Source organism: Simochromis diagramma, unplaced genomic scaffold (assembly GCF_900408965.1).
Source record: "Simochromis diagramma unplaced genomic scaffold, fSimDia1.1 OVJJ01000344.1, whole genome shotgun sequence".
Taxonomy (NCBI): Eukaryota; Metazoa; Chordata; class Actinopteri; order Cichliformes; family Cichlidae; genus Simochromis; species Simochromis diagramma.
In genome coordinates this window covers 1984689-2004252 of record NW_024387375.1, presented here as the reverse complement: position 1 = coordinate 2004252, position 19564 = coordinate 1984689, and the positions used below count along the sequence as shown (strand labels likewise).

General features: G+C 37.3%; 2 protein-coding genes across 3 annotated transcripts; one reads left to right on the top strand and one right to left on the bottom strand.

Moving 5' to 3' along the window:
- Window positions 1-6757: 6757 nt before the first annotated feature.
- paf1 (PAF1 homolog, Paf1/RNA polymerase II complex component) lies at window positions 6758-12939 on the top strand. Of its 2 annotated transcripts, none has more exons than XM_040008679.1 (14): window positions 6758-6979; window positions 7803-7832; window positions 7954-8046; window positions 8158-8279; window positions 8372-8438; window positions 8519-8620; window positions 8820-8925; window positions 9959-10027; window positions 10171-10274; window positions 10383-10499; window positions 10670-10798; window positions 10986-11091; window positions 11600-11678; window positions 12137-12939. In XM_040008679.1, exons 1-14 carry the CDS (start codon window positions 6933-6935, stop codon window positions 12562-12564), a joined length of 1599 nt encoding a protein of 532 aa, XP_039864613.1. In that variant the 5' UTR covers window positions 6758-6932; the 3' UTR covers window positions 12565-12939. The 2 variants fall into 2 exon arrangements, with proteins under 2 accessions (XP_039864613.1, XP_039864612.1); XM_040008678.1 differs by having other exon boundaries at window positions 7800-7832.
- A 174-nt stretch (window positions 12940-13113) lies between these two features.
- On the bottom strand, window positions 13114-15743 carry gmfg (glia maturation factor, gamma). Its single transcript, XM_040008681.1, has 7 exons — window positions 15616-15743; window positions 15105-15201; window positions 14910-14959; window positions 14775-14824; window positions 13885-13967; window positions 13630-13703; window positions 13114-13285 (listed from the first exon to the last, which is right to left on the bottom strand). Exons 1-7 carry the CDS (start codon window positions 15616-15618, stop codon window positions 13214-13216), a joined length of 429 nt encoding a protein of 142 aa, XP_039864615.1. The 5' UTR covers window positions 15619-15743; the 3' UTR covers window positions 13114-13213.
- Between the last annotated feature and the right edge of the window lie 3821 nt (window positions 15744-19564).

The following is a 19564-nucleotide window of genomic DNA, read 5'->3' as shown; positions in this document are numbered from 1 at the left end:
CTTACTTTGTGGTTGTGTATTTTTTTTAATGTATTTTGCTTCAATGATCACATTAAACACATTTATTTATTTTTAAAAAAACGCCATGATTAAGTGGAAATGAATAAGGCTGAGTCCATGAACAGAAACTGTTTAAAAGTACGCAGGTTGGAACCCTATTGACTGCCTTAATTGAACCAAAGATTCAACAAGGTGCTGGAAACATTCCTCAGAGATTTTGGTCTTGATAGCATCATAATGTTGCCTCTGATTTGTCGACTACACACATCCGTATTGCAAGTCTCCTGTTCCGTCACATTGCAAAGGTGCCCTGATCGTGTTTGGCTGGAGGTCATATGAGTACAGTAATCCCTTTGTCATGGTCATTGATCTAGATTTTTGACATGGAACATTATCTTGCTAGCAGAAGCTATTAGAAAATGGATTCACTTGCTATAAAGAGATGGACATGGTCACCAATAATACTCATTGTTCCAAAGTGTGACAAGAAAACGTTTCTGACATTATTACACCACCTGCACCAACATATGATACAAGGCAGGATGGATACACAATGTCATGTTGTTTGTACCAAATTTTGTCCCTCACTGAATATGAACTCTTTCCTAGACCGTTCTTTGTGAACCCTAGACATGGTTGTGTGGCAAAATCCCAGGAGACCATCAATTTCTGAAACAGACCAGCCTGTCTGCCACCTCACAGTGTTCAAAATCACCTTCCTTTCTTGTTCTGATCCTCGGTTTGACCTTTAGGCAAGCTTGACCAAGTTAACACGTCTGAGTAGTTACTGTGTGATTGGTTGATTAGAAATTTACCTTGAGCAGTTGAACAGGTGTAACTAATAAAGTGGCTGGTCAGTTGTTGTTTTTGTTTTTAATCTATTGTTAAATTAATTGGCAAAACCTTTAAATTTAATTAAAGTACATTTTAAATTGGTAGAAGAAAATAATTTCGGGAATATTTTATGATTCTGTTTTATGTATGAAAAATATAAACCGAAAATTACAGTACAGCAGAATATGTCGTTTTCCCCCCAAATTAACAAAACATTGTTTCTACATATAGAAGCTACTGGTATTGATAATTTTATAATTGAATTACATTATCCAGAATAGAATATGTATTGTGAGAAAAATACGGTACGTAGTTTAATTTGGAGGCCTGACAGGACCTATCAGCGACCGCGGACCACGGCTTCGCAATATAAATGAACCGATGTTGTAATTGGTTCTGAAAGCGGAACTGCGCTTGACGCGTAATGTGACGAGCATTGTAAACAAAAGTATGGTAAATGTTTCCTTAGCCTAGAAAAGAAGGAATGCTGTCTCAAGAGTCTTTTCCTTGAGTAAGGTAAGAGGCCTAAAACACGAATTCCCCTATTTAGATACCGCTTTCTTGTTAACAGTATGTGTGTGTGTGCGGCAAATGAAACGTTAGCTAAAAGCCAGTGGCTCTAGTTTTCTCCTCTCTTGTAGCTAACATAACTCGATTTCTGCACCGAAACTCGCGCAAACAGCTCATTACTCTAACGTTATCGTTAAGGGAAAAGTCAAATACAATGGTTAGCTCAAGCACCCATGCACTCTCAATGCTCGAAAGTGTCTAGGTAGATGGCTAGCGGGACTGTTTATAGCTTGACATTAGATGCCACGCTAGCTAGCTACTCTCACTGTGTCTTTGTCACGCTGAACGATAATCGTGGACATTAAATAAAATATGACTGCACAGGTTTTGTGCGGTCAATGTCGATGAGTTTGGCAAAACTAGCTTTCATTTCATTGTTCATAATTAATGATTTTTTTTAAACGTATGTTTTCTAAAAGATGAAAGATTAGCGGCACCAGGTATTTATCAGTTAATGAGTTTCTGTTCTTGTTGTTGTCAATGACTCTCAAACATTGACTCAAATCTTTTCCACAACCAATTAATTAAACGTGAAACATGCACGGAAATTAAATGTATAGGGCAAAACACACAGGCTATACAATATTAATGAACCTGAAGGTCAATATTATTATTATTATTTGCTGGACCCCCAGTGGCCCTCTTCCACTGGCAAGACTGTCCTATGCTGGTAATGAAATAAATAAAATAAAGGTGAGCACGAGGTAGGAAGACGCCCTAGAATGAGTTGAAAAAGATAAATTGTCCTTTATTCCTGCATATACATTTTTTTACTTTTGTGTGTCATTTGTATTGTCTCACTTTGTATGTTCCTCAACTTTATCTGTTTTTGGTGTGCCGCCCCAAATATTTTAGTGGCCCACATTTGGCCACCCTTATGAAAAAATTGTGGAGGTGCCCCTGCTTCAGTAATGTTGAGGCCTGAGCTCTGGAAAGGCCAATCATGACTCTGTGTTTTTGTTTTGTTCCCCCCCCCCCCCCCCCTCTCCTATACATTCACAGAAACTGGTTGAAAAGCAACCAGTTTCCAGAGGAAAAAGTTGAAAGACCTTCAAATTGTATTGTTTGGCATTTTCCATAGAATCAACTACAGAAATGGAAGCAAATTGTGTATTTAGTTGCACGCTACTAATAACAAAGTGCCTAAAGATACAGTTTAAAATCACTTCTTTGCCAAGGTGTCACTTGTGCGTTGATAAAACACTAATTAATCCTGTAACTTGGGTGCTTGAATTATTTCTTGGTCAGCCTTAAGTGGTTAACAGAGAAACATTCCTATGAAAATGGTCAGGTACAATGACCAAATTTAAAAACTGGTGAAAAAGCAGCCACTGTCCAAACGAAAACATGGAAAGACCTTCAGAAAGGCGGAGGAACTATTGCTCAAGACAACTTTAAAAAGTTACCAAAAAGCCTGAGTAGAAAATCTAATACCTTGAGGAGAGGATCAAGACTTTTGGACTGCATGTTGTATGTGCTACAGACATAATTTGATTGTTATTTAGCAACAACATGGTGCCCACTACCTTCATAAAACTGAAGACATCACTTATTTATGACTCATGTGTCGTCCTCACAGAGCTCCAGGATGTTGTGTGAAATCCTGCTCACATCGCTATGGCTCCTGTTTGTTATCTTCTGGCTGGAGTTGATAAGCCTGTGGTTGTTCCTGTCCATGTTCTTCCAAGACCGTGCATTTTACCACTGGGGGGATGGGTAAGAGATTGTTCTATGGTGTCTTTTAAATATTTTTATTTCTTGAGTGATTTAAGTTGTATCTACATATCTCACAATATCTGAATTAAATGTAGTCATTCTTCATCTAAGTACCTGATTTATTCTACTGCTTTGCCCATTGAATTGGTTTAAGGCTGCGCCATCCTCTTGTCTCCTTATTAGCTAGGATCCATAGACAACTTCTGCTATTAATTTATTTAAAAAGTTGTCTCTGACAATGAGAGCTTCGTGTCAAGAGCAACTAACCTATCAGGACTACGTTGAATGCATTGCTTTGGAACAAACACTTGTTCAGAAATTCCCCAGTTTTCTATGCAAATAAAACCCAGCTAGTTTCTTCTGCTGCATATGTTTTGATTCAACACACACCGATAACAGACCAATCTGGGAACAGTTAGATGTGTGCAAGATGGCACAGTTGTGCTGAGCAAATTCAATGCTCTTTCAAATTTGAGTTTTTCAAGGGCAGTTAAGTATGTGTCAGTGTGTTGTTACTAAGTCAGATTGATTTGTACTGTCACCCATAATTATAAACAAGTTTGACTTCACATGACTCATGATGTTTTGCTCACTGAAATGTCTTTGAACTAACTTGGACAAAGTTTGTGGGAAAAAAGAGAGACTGTAGACTCACAAGGATTGAAAGTAAAGATGTCACCATTTTAAACTATGGCTGTTATTTGATCTTAACCCTCAGGCCCTGTTTTGAACTCCTTACCTGTCTGAGCTCCTCTCTGCCTATGCTCCAGGAAAAACCACGAGGTCTAGCTCAAAACTAATGCTGTCCATCCCACGGACTAACCTCAAATCCCGTGGTGATAGATCCTTCTCTGTGGCAGGTCCCAGACTTCGGAATAGTCTCCCCTTAAATATTAGATCTGCACAAACACTTGAGCAATTTAAATCTTTACTAAAGACACATTTCTATGCCCTGGCTTTTAACACACTATGACCCAAGCATTTTGGTCTTATTTGAATTAGTTTAGTTATTGTTTTAATTATTTTACTGTCCTATTATTGTTTTTATTGTTGTTATTATTGTATTACATTGTTGCTTTTTAATACCATTTTTATATTGTTAAGCACTTTGTGCAGCATCGGCTGTTTGAAATGTGCTATATAAATAAATTTGACCTTTACCTTGAACTAGTAGATGGAAAAATATTTTAAAGCCATTCGCTTGTCATTGCAGGATGTTTGCAGATGATCCTGGACAGATGATCTACATGTTAAGCCGGTATGAATTATGTCTTGATTCAGTGTGTTGTGGGTTTTTGTTTGTGGTGTGTGGAGTTTTTTTTAAATATGAGCTGTTTGTTTATACCTGTATGCAAATCTGATCTCTTGTCCCTTTCCACAGCGCTGATGCCCAGACAGAGACGCAAACCTGAGATGGAGAAAAGAAAACAAGAAGTCCACTAAAGACTCTGAATGGAGAGCTGTTGAAGTAATGTGACTGAAGAATATAATAAAAGGCAGGAGCCTTTTTTTTTTTTTTTTTTTTTTTTTTTTTTTCTTTTTTGTCCTGCCTGGCGCACCCTTGTGCACAGTCCACTTTCAATAACAGATGGTAGAGAGGTACAGCATGAGTGAAGGGCCAAGCTGAGATGCAGAGGGGGGTGTGCAACATTTATGATTTTTACTCTCAAATTTTGGTGAAACAGAATGAATGTAAAGGAACTGTTGATTCAGAAAAGAGTATGCTATTTTTTTTATTTTTTTTGGTCTACCATTTCATTTTAAACTTTTTTTTTTTTTTTTTTTTTTATAATGTTGAGATAGTGTTTTGATCATGTGATTCTATGCAACTACATTTGTTGCTTTTTACAGCTTATATTCATGGTTTCAGAAAGCTGATGACTGTAAATCTGTTACCAGATTATTATTAATTTTTTTTTATATTATCTTTTTTCTTTTTATTATTTGTTCCAATCAATTATCAGGTGTTTGTATGTTTGATGCTACAGCTTTTAACAATGAGCTACTTTTGAATGTTGGATTTGATGGAACACATGTGATGAGTGTAGAATAGGTAATTAATAATTTGATCAAATATTTTTATACACTTAACACTAAGCGTTTCACCTACAGTAAAGCATTATTTGAGCTTGAAGGAGGTATCTAGTATTACAAATTTCAGCCTTGATCTGATTTTGATCAACTGTATTTACCACTCTTATAAAATAAATCTTATACCAGGTCAGAAGATGGCAAGGGAAATGTATTCATTTGTAAAAGGGGATCAAGGAATGTATCGGGGGAATGGTAGCAAGTGTATAAAGCAACTTCTTTTTTCTTTTTTTTTTTTTTTTTTTTTATAATATATATAGATATATCCAGTACATAAAAGGAAAAGTCCACTTTTCAAACATATTAGTCTCAGCTAGCCTGTGAGATTATTTGTCTGCCAGCCATTTTTGTGTTATCTTTAAGTGTCTGTTGATTAAATGGTTTCCCCCTGAAACAAACAGCATATTTGGTGTTTTTTCGTTTCAATAAATTTTTCTCCCGGAGAGCCAAATGTTGTCACTTTTAAACTGGTCTTAAACAATAGTTCTACAAGCTTTCTGAAGAGCTTTTTTTGAGGGTATTTCAATTTTATTGGAAAATGTATTTCTTTAGTCAAATATATGAAAAATGCCAAAGATAAGTTTGGAAAAAAACTAGTGTTGGGTTTTTTGTTCTGTTTTTGCACCAACAAGGTGATTCCCAAAGATCTATTAAATGAAAGCTTATATTGGGTCAAGGTGAGGACAAGAAGTAGGAGACCTACAGCAGATGAGCTGTGTGTGTGAGAGAGAAAGCCATGTGCTTAAGAAGTTGGAATCCAGCAAAGACCTGATACAGGAGCTGCAGTTGATCCATCTACCGTCGATGCTCACTTCAACCTCATCAGAAATGGTCTCATAGGAGGGGTCTCTGTTACACCTGTTTGAATCTATTAAGCAAGGTAAACTGGGAGAAAAGGCTGAGGTATGCCAAATTCCAGGAGAACTGGATGAAACATCAGTGGCAACAAGTCTTATATAGTAATTTATCCAAATCATCACTGTGTGTATGGAGGAAGTCAGAAAAGGCACAACAGTCAATGTCTACATCAGCTGTAAAACATGGAGTCTAAGTCAGTAGTGTGCCTTACCGACATCATTACAGTATCAGATTTTGATCCACCATGCAATACCATCCAGCAGAGGCTTAATTTTTCATGTCAATGATCCCAAACACATTGCAGTAAAAGCATACATAGATTTAAAAAATAAATAAATATTAGTCATGGACTGGCTTCCCCAGAGCATACACCTTGATGCTATTCAAGCAGTGCTGGATCATTTCAACAAAGAACAGAAAAAAAGCCAGTCAGTATTCAAAGAGCTTTGAATGTCCTTAGAAACCTGAAGCAGATTTCTGAAAACTACTTATAGGAAAGCTTGCCTAACAGAGTTTAGGTTGTGTTGAAGAATAAAGGTGGTCATACCAAATACTCTGTTTCAAAAATCGCCAATGTCCCCTTTTCCTGTGAAATAAAATTTAAAAAAAGGACAACGGGTTGTTCAAGTACTTCAAATTCCAGAACACTAGGAGGCGCTCACAATAAAGAAAGTCCACTTAAGAACTGGAGATGTGGATACACTACCGGGTCATCATCCCATCCTGCTAATAAAAGATGAAAATGCACTCAGGCCATGAACTCGATAGGAGTTAATTGTTTTTGTTGACTTCGGACGTATTTGTGCTGGTTATTTGTGCAAACAAACGGTTTTGTTTTTAATTTTAAGCGTTTTTTCATAAACATGGCTCCAACGATTCAGACACAATCTCAACGAGAAGACGGCCACAGGTACGTTCAACAGTGCCTTTACAAGTTCGCTTACCTGAGTGGTTTCTGCACGTTTTGTGTCAGTTTACGACACGGAATTAAGTGTAATGCAGAAACAAGTGGTCAGCGGGTCCCAGGGTGCTTTTGTGATGTGTGTAGCATTAGTCGGAAGTGTTAGCAAACAAACAATCAAGCTTAACGTTCGGCTAATTTACGAGAAGCTTACAGAAATCAGCGTAGGGATTTCCATAAGCTTAGTGTCAGTAGTTTGTGCCGGTCAACAATTTATTATTATTATTTTTTAGCAGCACTAATGTAAAGTTCAGGCAACTCAAAAGCTGACTTTATGTTGGCTACAAGAATGCTAACAACAATGTGGCGGAAAAAAGGCGCCTGAAAGATTAGTTATTAAGTACTAAAAAATAGTGGTTTTAAGTTTGCCATATGTGTAGGGTAGCTTTTGTTCCTTTTAAACATGATAACGCACAAATACCCCTTCCAGTGTTGCCATTGCCAATATTTGTTTTGAATTTTTGGTCGTTCGTTTGTAATCTTGCAAAATACAATAAAACAAATAAAATGAGAGTTAGCTTGTAATTTGTTTAAGCTGTACATTTCAGACCACAGTGAAAAGTATGTATAGACAACATAAGGAATGCCCTATTTTTGCCCAAAAGGAGAGGTTCTCTGTTTTCCAAGTTGAAGACATTTGGATTCTTAATATAAAATTAAATTGTGTAGTAAAGGGATTGTGCATTGTGCACTCTTTACTACTAACCAATGGCTGTTGTTGTTTGTTTGTTTGTTTTTTTGTTTTGTTTTGTTTTTTTTTTTCTTCCAGCAGGCCATCCTCTCACAGAACCGTCCCAGAGAGGTCAGTAGATTTAAAAACATATTTGTATGTACTTAGTTTCTGTCAGGTACAGAAACTGCTTCTGTATGTGAAGATTGCTGGCTTACCATTGGTGTATTCTTTACTTTGGTGCTCTTGACAGGTCTGGAGTTGTCTGCAGAGTGAAATACTGCAACACCTTGCCTGACATACCCTTTGATCCTAAATTCATCACTTATCCATTTGATCAGCACAGGTATTCATTTTTCACTCCACCGAATGGAGTGAATACAAGTATTCACTTCCCATCAAGTAAACATGTTTAAACACACACCCATATATAACCTGTGGTTTTCTTTATTGGCAGGTTTGTACAGTATAAAGCCACTTCTCTTGAGAAGCAGCACAAGCATGAACTCCTGACTGAACCAGACCTTGGGGTCACCATTGATCTTATCAACCCAGACACGTACCGCATAGACCCCAACAGTAAGTCTCCATCAAGGTTGATCCTGTTCTTAATTTACATTCTGAATTATTTAAATGTCTGCACAGACTAAGTTAATCTTTCACATTTTCAGTTCTGTTGGATCCCGCTGATGAAAAACTGTTGGAGGAGGACATCCAGGCTCCATCCAGTTCAAAGAGGTATGACTACTAAATAGGCTGCTTTGTGTTATGCATTCAGCAATATTTTTATTTTGAGCAATTTTCCCCTTCCCTATAAGGTCGCAGCAGCATGCCAAAGTTGTCCCATGGATGAGGAAAACGGAATACATTTCCACAGAGTTTAACCGATACGGTGTTTCCAATGAGAAAGTGGAAGTCAAGTAAGTTGGATCGGTGAACTCCACCTTTACATTTCACACATCAGAATCAGAATACTTTATTGATCCCTGGGGGAAATTATTTTTTTGTTACAGTGCTCCATTATAAACCAACATAAACCAACATTAACAAGACCCACACATGTACAGATGCATGTTCTAGGTGTTCATGTAATCGAGACGTTTTTGTTTTTGCGTTTAGGATTGGAGTGTCTGTCAAACAGCAGTTTACAGAAGAAGAGATCTACAAGGACCGAGACAGTCAGATTTCTGCGATTGAGAAGACGTTTGAGGATGCACAGAAATCTGTGAGTGAGCATATTAATATGCTGCTTGATTATGGCAAAAATAATAATCACGATTATTTTCACTGAAATTGAGATCTCGATTATTTGACGATATTTATTTAACAATGTACTGAATATTGGCTTTAAAGATTGTCAAAAAATAATATAAAATAGTGTGCAAATACTGATAACAGTGCAAATTTTGCAATACAAAAAATAACTGAAAAGTGTTGATTATCACTGAGCAGTGGTCTTTGGCGAGGAAAAACATTACCACGTTTGTTATCTCCTTAGATCTCTGGGAGCTGGTGGGATATTTAGTCGCGTTGTACAGGGTATTGTGAATGCAGGTCTGTGAGGATGAAGCAGGTGTTGTCGAGAGTTTTTCTCTGTGCTCCTTCATTGTTTGATCGTATGTCACTTTGTGAGCGGTCTTCAAACGATTGAATAAATTTGTAGTGTTGCTCTGTGGTGCAGCTACGACACCGTAGCAAAGTTGACACACTATGTGAACCCATAATGTTTCCACACCACTGAAGTCGTTTTACCTCTCTTTTCAACCAACTGCATTCTTTCTTCAGCAGCCATTATCCTCTCCTCTCCAAATAACTTCTGCTTACCTTTTCGAGCTTTCCGAGCTTCCCTCGGGTCCTCTTAATTGTTGTGACGAGTGTTCGAAACTCAGAGAGGTGCGCTTGATTTGCCACACAGAGCAACGCGAGAGTAAAGCACGAGGGAGGTGCTAATAATCGGCTCAGTCATTTTTAATGATCATTGAAAGCCCAGATTGTAATTTAGATTAAAATTCGATTAATTGAGCAGCCCTAGCTCAAATCCTTCTCTTCTTACACCAACAAAATGATATAATATGTAAAAGAAATGAGTTCAATTTAAACCTTGTATTGGATGTGCGACTCTTGTTCTGGCAATTTAAAAAAATAAATAAATAAAAAATAAAAATTGTTCTGTTTGTCAACTGAGTTCTTTTATTTTGATACGTGTTTGTGTTGGTAAGCTACAAACTAGCTAAAATGGAGTTGTTCTTTATCTCCAGATTACACAGCATTACAGCAAACCCAGAGTTACTCCTGTGGAGGTACTACCTGTGTTCCCTGACTTTAAGGTGAGCTAAGTCCTTAACTGAATTTATTTGTATTAACCTATGGAACCTTAATGATTGAAACATGCATGCAACAACAACAAAAGAAATCCACTTTTGTTGCGCTGGTAGTTAAAAATAATAAATACATTTTCTCTTTGCCCCAGATGTGGATCAATCCATGTGCTCAAGTCATATTTGACTCTGATCCTGCACCTAAAGACATGTCTGGACCAGCAGCTGTGGAAATGATGTCTCAGGCCATGATCAGGTATGATCAGATGTGTTTTCTCTGTTCTCCTCTTCAACCGCTTTTGTTTTTTTTGTTGTTTGTTTTTTTTGTTTTTGTTAAATGTCACTTGTTGTTTGTGAAATATAGAGGTATGATGGATGAGGAAGGAAATCAGTTTGTGGCCTACTTCCTGCCCAATGAGGAAACGCTCCGAAAGCGCAAGAGAGACTTTGAAGAGGGGATCGATTACATGCCTGAGGATCTGTAAGTAAAATAATGCATCGCAAACATGTATGGGAATCTGTGGAATTTACTGCATTAAATAAACATTAATTGGGTGTTATTTATTTTACTTTATTTTATTTTTTTTTGAGTGTGTTTGGTGAAAGTGTACTGTACACAAGTATAATGGAATTCTGTATGGTATGTTTCAGCTATGATTACAAGATAGCAAGGGAATACAACTGGAACGTTAAGAACAAAGCCAGCAAAGGCTATGAAGAGAACTACTTCTTTATCTTCAGAGATGGAGACGGTGTTTACTACAATGAGCTGGAGACAAGGTGACACCTTAGAAATGATTTGTATATGTTGACACTTGGATGGAAAATATTTTTAACTACTTCAACATTGTACATGTTGGTTTGTTGCACAAGTTTTGGTATTGGTGGTATTGATGTTGTTGCACAAACCGTCATGACAAATAACTGGCTGGCCAAGACCTTTTACAACTGTTATTCTGGCCTGTAGGGTGCGCTTGAGCAAGAGAAGAGCCAAGGCTGGAGCACAGTCTACAACAAACGCTGTGCTGGTGTGTAAGCACAGAGACATGAATGAGAAGGAGCTTGAAGCTCAGGTGAGTGCATTTCATTGTTTTTCAGAGCTTTCAATCAGGAGTTTAGCTTTCCATTCTATAGTTTGCTGATGAAGCTAGAAACGTATGTTGTTGTTACTGAATTTTTTTTTTTTTTTTTTTTTTTTTTTTTTTTTTTTTTTCTTGGAAGAAGATTGGGATTGATACAATGTCTTTAAAGACAAAGAAAACTATTTAGAAGTTTAGAACTGTATGATTGATCTAATAGAAGTAGTTCTGCTGCAACACATTTGATAAACAAAGTAGTTGCTATACAAAAGAAGTGCCGGTATGGGAGGTGTCTTTTATTGCTTTAAGCAAAAAAAACTAACGGGGTCAATGATGGTTTGCATTATTATATATTTAGCACCCTGCTTCCAGCGTTTTCCATGTCACTCGACAGACTACACTAGATTACAAATGCTTTCTAGGAATGGCTGTATACTTTGATTTTTGTCATTCCTCTGTTACTGTGTATTTATAACTGACTGCCTTCACTGTGATTTTTCAGGAGGCACGTAAAGCTCAGTTGGAGAACCATGAGCCAGAAGATGAGGAAGAAGATATGGACAAAGAGACGCAAGATTCTGGTTAGTTGTTGACATATAATTTTTACTGACTTTTCTACCCTCTACCCAGAATTGTCTGGGGAAAGACTCTGATTTTATTTTATGTTTTTTTTTTTTGTCGGATTAAGCAACATAAACTTTGTTTTAGAAATACGTGACAGTCTGGGCGGTGAGCTACCAGAGCATTTTCTGTAATTTTACATATTTATGATGTAGGAAAACTGTCATGTGCTGTTGAAATTGCACTTCTTTAGCTTATATCTGGGGAAATGGAACTATTCTTATATAGTGCTTTTTTTTTTTTACCTGAGCACTTATTGCGCTTTATTATCTAAATCTAATTAATATTTTGGGGATTAAATGTGTAGTGAAATGTCTTTAAAGTGCAGTCTCATTTGTCCGTATGTGCCCTCGATGTAAAATGAGTTTGAGCGATTGTCAGTAACTATGCTAAATCAATGCACTGCTATTTTCTCCAGGTGATGAGAAGAAGGGCAGTGGCAGCGAGGCAGAAAACTCTGGCAGTGAATCTGAGAGAGACGATGAAGAACAGGAACAAAGGGGAGAAGATGAGGACGAGGATGAAGACAGAGGGAAGAGGAGGCGGAAGGCAAGCGGCAGTGGTAGCGAGAGCGGCGAGGAGAGGACCAGAGAAATGCGAGATGAGGAAGAGATCTTTGGCAGTGATGACGACAGCGACGACAATGAGCCAAAGAATTCGGCCAGGAGCAGCGGGGAGGAGGGCAGCGACAGTGAGGATGAAGGAGGGAACAGAAGAGGCAGCCGGAGTCGCAGCGCCTCTCCTGCAGGCAGCGACCGCAGCAGCGACCATTCAGAGACTCGGGCTCAGAGTGGGAGTGGGAGTGACAGAGGCTCAGATTCCAGTGACGCCAGCGACAGTGAATAAGACCAGTGAGCCGGTGACCTGTCTTATCTATATATTGAGCTCCAAACATTGGCGCTCTTACACTGTCATTGAGTATAATATTGGCCTGATGTGGGGTTGAAATTTCTTGCTGATTACAAATTGTTTATGAAATGCTGGTAACCTTTCACCTGGATATAACTCTGTTTAATCCAGTTTTTATTTGTAGATTTAACTCTAGTTGCTATTTGTACGCCATTCCTCTATATTGTTTGCCAGATGGTCATTACAGGATCATGTTAAAAAAAAAAAGAAGTTTTCCACTCTTGAAATGCCTTTGGAGTGGGAATAGTGTAAAGCATGTGGGCTCTCAAAGCAGGTAATAAATTGTAGACGACATTTTGTAAAAAAAAAAAACCTCTGACCAGAGTTTGTTCTTTTTCTGCGTCTTTTTCCGATTTGGGAACCTCTTGAGTATTTTCATGAATTTAACCTGTGCTGTAATTAGTACAGCTGATCTTATAGTATTGTATTTGTTCATCTGGAAAAAAAAAAACCCCTAAAATGACTGATTTAAATGCAGAACTGAGCTGTTTGGGTTAAAATGTTTATTAACAATTCCATACACACCAGATGGACATTAAACTGACAGCCTCATAAAGGAACCTTTGGAGATGCAGAAGATGTACATTCAGCGAAAAAATGACAGGTGGCTCTTCAGCCATTCTTCTGTCAAGTCATCGGGGTTTCTTGTTTCAAACACCTTAGAGAGTAAAGCAAAGAAATTATAAAATGAGCAATAGCTCATACACAGGAGAATTAACATGTAAGAAAAGACATGTTTATAAGAAAACATTACATTAAAATATGAATAACCTGCTAAATTGGCAGTAAACAAAAGTATGTCTGTCAACTACATAACTAAAAACAACTGAGTAGATTTCAGAGAAAAGTAAATCTGAGACTTTCAATTAAAATCTACAAATTTACAGATTTTCAATTTCTCTGAATAAAAAGTAGAAATATTATACATTGTTACATTAAATACTAGTGTATTTACTCAACATACCACTGTATATTATAAACTCATAATTTTGTGATAATTACCTTTGTGAGCTCTGCAGTTTGGACCAGTCGATTCTTGCTTCCTGCATACATCATCTGCTGCTCTGGCTTGCACCCTATTAAAATGAAAGTGACATTTTTTTTGGGGGGTAATTTTAATACTCGCCCAAACATATCTTTAGAATTCTAATTCAACCTTCATCACCATAAAAACATTTAAAAGTGTATTTTAGATTAGTTTACTTTGCCATTGTTGCTACAATGCTTTAAGAATCTAGAAATACTGTAACTGCTTACCCACAGGACTGGAGAATATGAAACACAGCGGGTAAGACACTCTGCCATCATCATGGACATATTTGTAGCTGTAGACAATGAATGTACGTTTCTGTCAAGGAACTTTTCTGTTTATATAACAGTATCAGTAGAATCTGCACGGGAACAAGCAGAAAGGAGTCTGAAGAGGTGGAGGTATGAATTGGAGAGAAGAGGAATGAAAGTCAGTAAAAGCAAGACAGAATACATATGTGTGAATAAGAAGGAGACATGTAAAGGTGATGCTGGAAAAGTAGTGGCAGCAAAGGTGGATGAGTTTAAATACCTGGGGTCAACCAATCCAGTGCACAAGAGAGGTGAAGAAGAGTGCAGCCAGGGTAGAGTGGGTGGAAAAAAGTATCGGGGATAATTTATGACTGATAAGGGTTTACAAGATGGCAATGAGACCTCCTATGATGTATGGTTTGGAGACCGTGACACTGGCAAAAAGACAGGAGGCAAAGCTGGAGGTGGCAAAGCTGAATATGTTAATATTCTTTAATTGGATTGACAGGATTAGAGATGAAGACATCAGAGGGACAGCTCAGGTTGAGACAAAATTATAGCGGCAACCCTGAGACTGGACGTGTGCAGAAGGGGCATAGTGGCTACATCTGACATAGAATTTTGAATATGGAGCAATCAGGCAGGAGGAAAAGAGGACCGCAGAGGAGATTCATGGCTGTTGTGAAAAAGGACATGCAGAGGGTTGGTGTGACAGAAGAGGATAATAGGATAGAATGAGATGGAGGCAGATGATCAACTCCGGTGACCCAGAAGGGGAGCAGCCAACAGAAGATCACTTGATTTTGCAAAAAGACTATTTTTTTTAAATTAATAATTTTGCTTTTCATGATATGATGTAAGGATATCTGGGCTGCCGCTCTGGAAGTTCATTTCTTAAGTCATCCATTGAGATGTCCTAGAAGACAAGACAGAGTGCGAGTGACTTTTTAAATCAAAACAAACAGAGAGTAAATAAAGAGAGAAAGAAAAAATTGACTTACGTCATATTCCTCCTCAAGAATAACGAGCTGTTTCGCCATGTCTATTTTCACTAAGAAATTTCAAAGAGAAATCTTTTGTGCTTTGATTTTATTTTATATTAGTTGGTCTGCAGATATTCATATGCGATGAAAATGTTTGATAATGGTTTTACAAATGTGAAGTACGTGTGTAAGGAACGGATAAACGTTACTTACTTAGTATGGCAGCATTGCTGGTCTCTTTTCGAAATCGAAACTTTTTCAGTTTATCTTTCAGACTTTCATCCACTTCACACACAACTAAAGAGCTTGACTGTAAAAACAGGCCATGAAAACATTAGTTAAATTGTGTCACTCTATTAAATGTTCAATATCTCCAGATAGTGCTGTGATAAATAGTTAAGTGGGCTGGTCTACAGACCAAAAATAGAAACAAAAAAAACGGGGTGAAGGACATCTACTAGATCTGTAAAGGGCTCTATCCACCTTGCATGGGTATATTAAACATCCATGACACTCTTTGACATTTTGAGGGCAGGAAATGTGTTGCAGCAATATGCAAGATTGTAGTTTCCTGTTTTATAGAGCAAGGGGGATGGTCGCAATGGTTAAGTAGAACAAATATCTTTATGCGCACAGACAAATACGTAGTATTACGGTTCATCGAATGCAGTGAACTTCAATTGAAAAGCTAAGTCTTTCAAGAAATTGCATCAGTTTCACCTACCATTCTCAAAGGATCCTTCTCTGCTTTTAAGTCCTGAGGGTAACACCGCCTTGCTTAAACTGTTTGCGATAGACTGACAGTTACTTTCAAACTGTTAAAGATGGCAGGGGAGGGCAGACACAATGCTAGATCGCCTCTCAGTCATGCTTCCTCCTTTCAGCAGGAAAACATGACAGCAGTGGTGAAGCGGAGCAACGTATCTCAGTCTTTTATTGCATAGGGGATAAATTATGGAAAACATTTACACACTAAACTCACACATTTTACCGTAGCAGAAGAAGATGGAGTTGAAATTGAATAATTTTAGGCCATTTAAACCTGAAGATGATCAGGTTAATCATTTTGTGTTGTCTTTTACTGTCACTTAGTATCTGCGGCTTTCACTTCCCTTTATAATGTGAACGTGAATATCAAAGTGAAACTTGCAGATGTAGAAAACGTCTTCATATCCTTAAACAATAGCAAAACAGAATGTTGTTTAGGAGTTGAAGTATTTTATTTATACCATTTAAGTCATAATAATAATAAAAAAAGAAAGCTATTATGTTTAAGCAGTCAAAAGTGTGGGAAGAATAATTTATTTTAAAAAATTCTTACTTTTTTACATTCTGGTTACATTATGGAAGGGTAACCTATAAATCACAAGTGACAGCACATTGTAATATTAGAGTTGATACTGGATTTTTTGGTCAGTATTGGAATTTGTAAGGCACTGGTCACTTACACATGCTTTGTGTTGCCTTATAGGGCCTTTTCCCACCACGCCTGAAACTAAAAGGCTTAAGTCAGATCTCACACTCTGCACGACTGCCATGCATTTAAGAATCTGCAGCCTGAAAGAAATCAGTTTCCTTTCTTTATGAATAAATTGCATTACACTTACACAGCAACCTACCCCGGTGCCCAGGAATATTGTCAAATTAGAAGTGTAAATTAATTGTGTATCTGATAGGAAAGAAATTTATTGCCATGCTGCTCTCTACTGGTGGAAATTGTAGGCATGTTGCACCTCTGGCCAAACACACTTTGCTGTTTCCTAGACCATTTAGTTTTAAATAAAAATAATTAGGTGCAGTGACCCTTTTTATCTGTACTGATAAGTACCAATTGTGTTCTTCATGATTCAAAATTGGTATTAATAAAATAATGGAAAGGAAGTAAGGAATAATAAATGCCAATGAAATCGTAACAGCAAAGTAACGTTAACAATAAGCAAGACAACTGATAGACAATACCCAGACAGTAAAAGCTACCATATGCAGAAGGGTCACATCCTAGGATGTAAGCGTATGAACTGAGCAATATGGTCAACGTTTCCGCTATGTAACTAGGGCCAGCATTAATTTAACAGCGGTTAGTAACATTTGAAATCAATTCTAAAATATACAGGAAGCCTGTGGAGAGATGCCATGATTATGGTGATGTGATAAAGTCTACTAAAACCATTGAAAAGGCTTTCTGCTATGTTCTAAACTAGCTGAAGGTGGAAGAGTGACTTTTCATTTATATCAAAGAGAATAAATTGCAGTATTAGGATGCACGTGTGGAGGACTCCTTCCACGTCTGAGTATGAGGTTACTGGTTTTATTCTGGGGTTGCTTTTTTATTTCAAGGAAGAAAGACTGGAGAACTGGACAACCCAAACCCAAATAAAGTGAAACTCCTGTATCTCTTTATATTTGTAAAAAAAAAAAAAAAAAAAGAAAGAGCCAAGAGAACTCTTATCGCTATTCATGCCGTTTGTGGGACTGAAAAATAACAATTTTTATTCTGATCTATAAAGTGGAAGATGCAACATCTTCTAATATTTAGCATCAATATCACAGCAATAGCTAGGTCTCTGGGCCACTGTGTTTATGGTGACCAACAAACTTCTTTCTAAAAGATAAGAATGCAACAATCAACTGCAGAATCCTTGATAAGACCCTTAGTTTTACATTAAACACCCTTTCCTTCCAAATGCAGTCCAAATTTATTCATAAAGCACATTTAAAAACAACAAAGTTGACAAACATGCTGTACATGAAACAAAGGGTTACACAAAAAAATAAGAGACACCATATGCACCATACATACACGCACACACTGAAAGAATTGCCAAAAAAGAAAAGATCGCATACACTTTCATTAATATGAAGATGATAGGTCATTATATTTATTCATGAAGACCGAAGACCCAATTAGTTAAACTACAAGCCTGTCTTAAAAACATAAAGACCTGGATGTCCCATAATCATCTTCTCCTAAATACCAACTATATTCCAATTATAACAGAGCACTTCACTTTTTTCAGACTGTAGGCTTTCTTGTGGTTCCTAGGGTATTTAAAAGTAGAATGTGCCGCAGAGCCTTTAGTTAGAAAGCCCCTCTATTGCAGGATCAGCTACCAACTTGGATTTAGGAGACATACACCCTCTCTAGTTTTAAGATTAAACTCAGAACTTTCCTTTGTGATAAAGCTCATAAATTAGTTGGGGCGGGTACAATTGAACTTGAACCATGCCTTTTACTGCTGCAGGACTTCCTGTGATACACTGTGGTGTGTTGAGCACTTCTTCTTCACCCACCACTTTTCCCTCATTATGTGTTTATATATTACTGCAGCATGTCATTAAAATTTTGTCTTCTATAGTCTATGTTCTGTCCTATCTCCTTATGCTCTGGTTTGCTTTTCTCTTCTCTTTCTTCTTTTCTCTTTCCCCTCACCTCCCAACCACTTGTGGCAGATAGCTGTTCCTCCCTGAGCCTGATTCGGTTAGTTTCTACCAGTTAAAAGGGAGTGTTTCTTTCCCTCCCATGCAAAATGCTTGCTCATAGGGGTTTGTATGATTGTTGGGTTTTCCCCAGAATAGTGAAGGGGGTTTTCTACCTTGTAATATAAGGTGTTCTAAGGCCTGTATTATTCTAATTTGGTACTATATAAATAAAGCTTAATTGAACTGAAAACATTTTTTAAGATGATCTAAAGGATCATCATCTAAAGATCTGTCGAACCTCGTGAAACTCTGACATGTCTTAAAGACCTCAAAGTCTTCTCTGTGGACTGCTAAAAAGATAGTCACTGGTTAAACTGAGGAGGAAAAATAAAAGCTAAAAGCTTGTGGAAAAAACTTTAAATAAAAAAACACCTTATAAATATGTAAGAACAGAAGGATGAAAGTTTGCTTTCTTTAAAAACGGTTCAATGACAGCACATAAAAAATAGAATGGAAAATGATTCTGATAAAGAGATGAAAGAAAGTTTTACACTGTTGTGAGGCATCAGTGAAATGACACTGGACAGATGTGATAATGGAGTCTATATCTACTGTATTTTATATTTAAGTTAAGTTGCTGTTTCTTGTCTATTGCACATTTTTAACTGTATAGCACCTGCCATTTATGTCTTACACAGTACTGTCCATACACTCAGGATGGTGGGTTAATTCAAGCATGATCATATGTTATCTTTGAATATTACATTTATAGTTTAGTTTAATTTTGCCAGAATATTGCCTACTTTTTGGCATTTTTGTATTTTGTATTTCGACTGTTCTCTATGTCGAAGCACAATGTGTGGTCTTTTTTGCACTATGTATATGTACACACTGTGGAACCTGAGCTTCACAATTTTGTCTCTTTGCATACAGGTGATATAACAATAAAATTCACATTGGCTTTATCTGTATAAGTACAGTGAGAGAAGATGACAGAATAGCATACACTACTCAGCCACGACATTAGAAACAGTGGCAAGTGAAAGAATAGCATTAGTCATTTTGTTAATAATGCAGTGTTCTGCTGGGAATCATTTGGTATTGACATTTATGTTGATGAGAAAACTGATTTCAGCGACCACACACATAAGTGCAATACAGGAGCTTAGAAAGGCTCATCGAACAAGCACGTAAGGTTAATTTAATGGTTCTTAAACTCTGGTGGTGGCCCCACTGGTGGGACATAGAGCCAC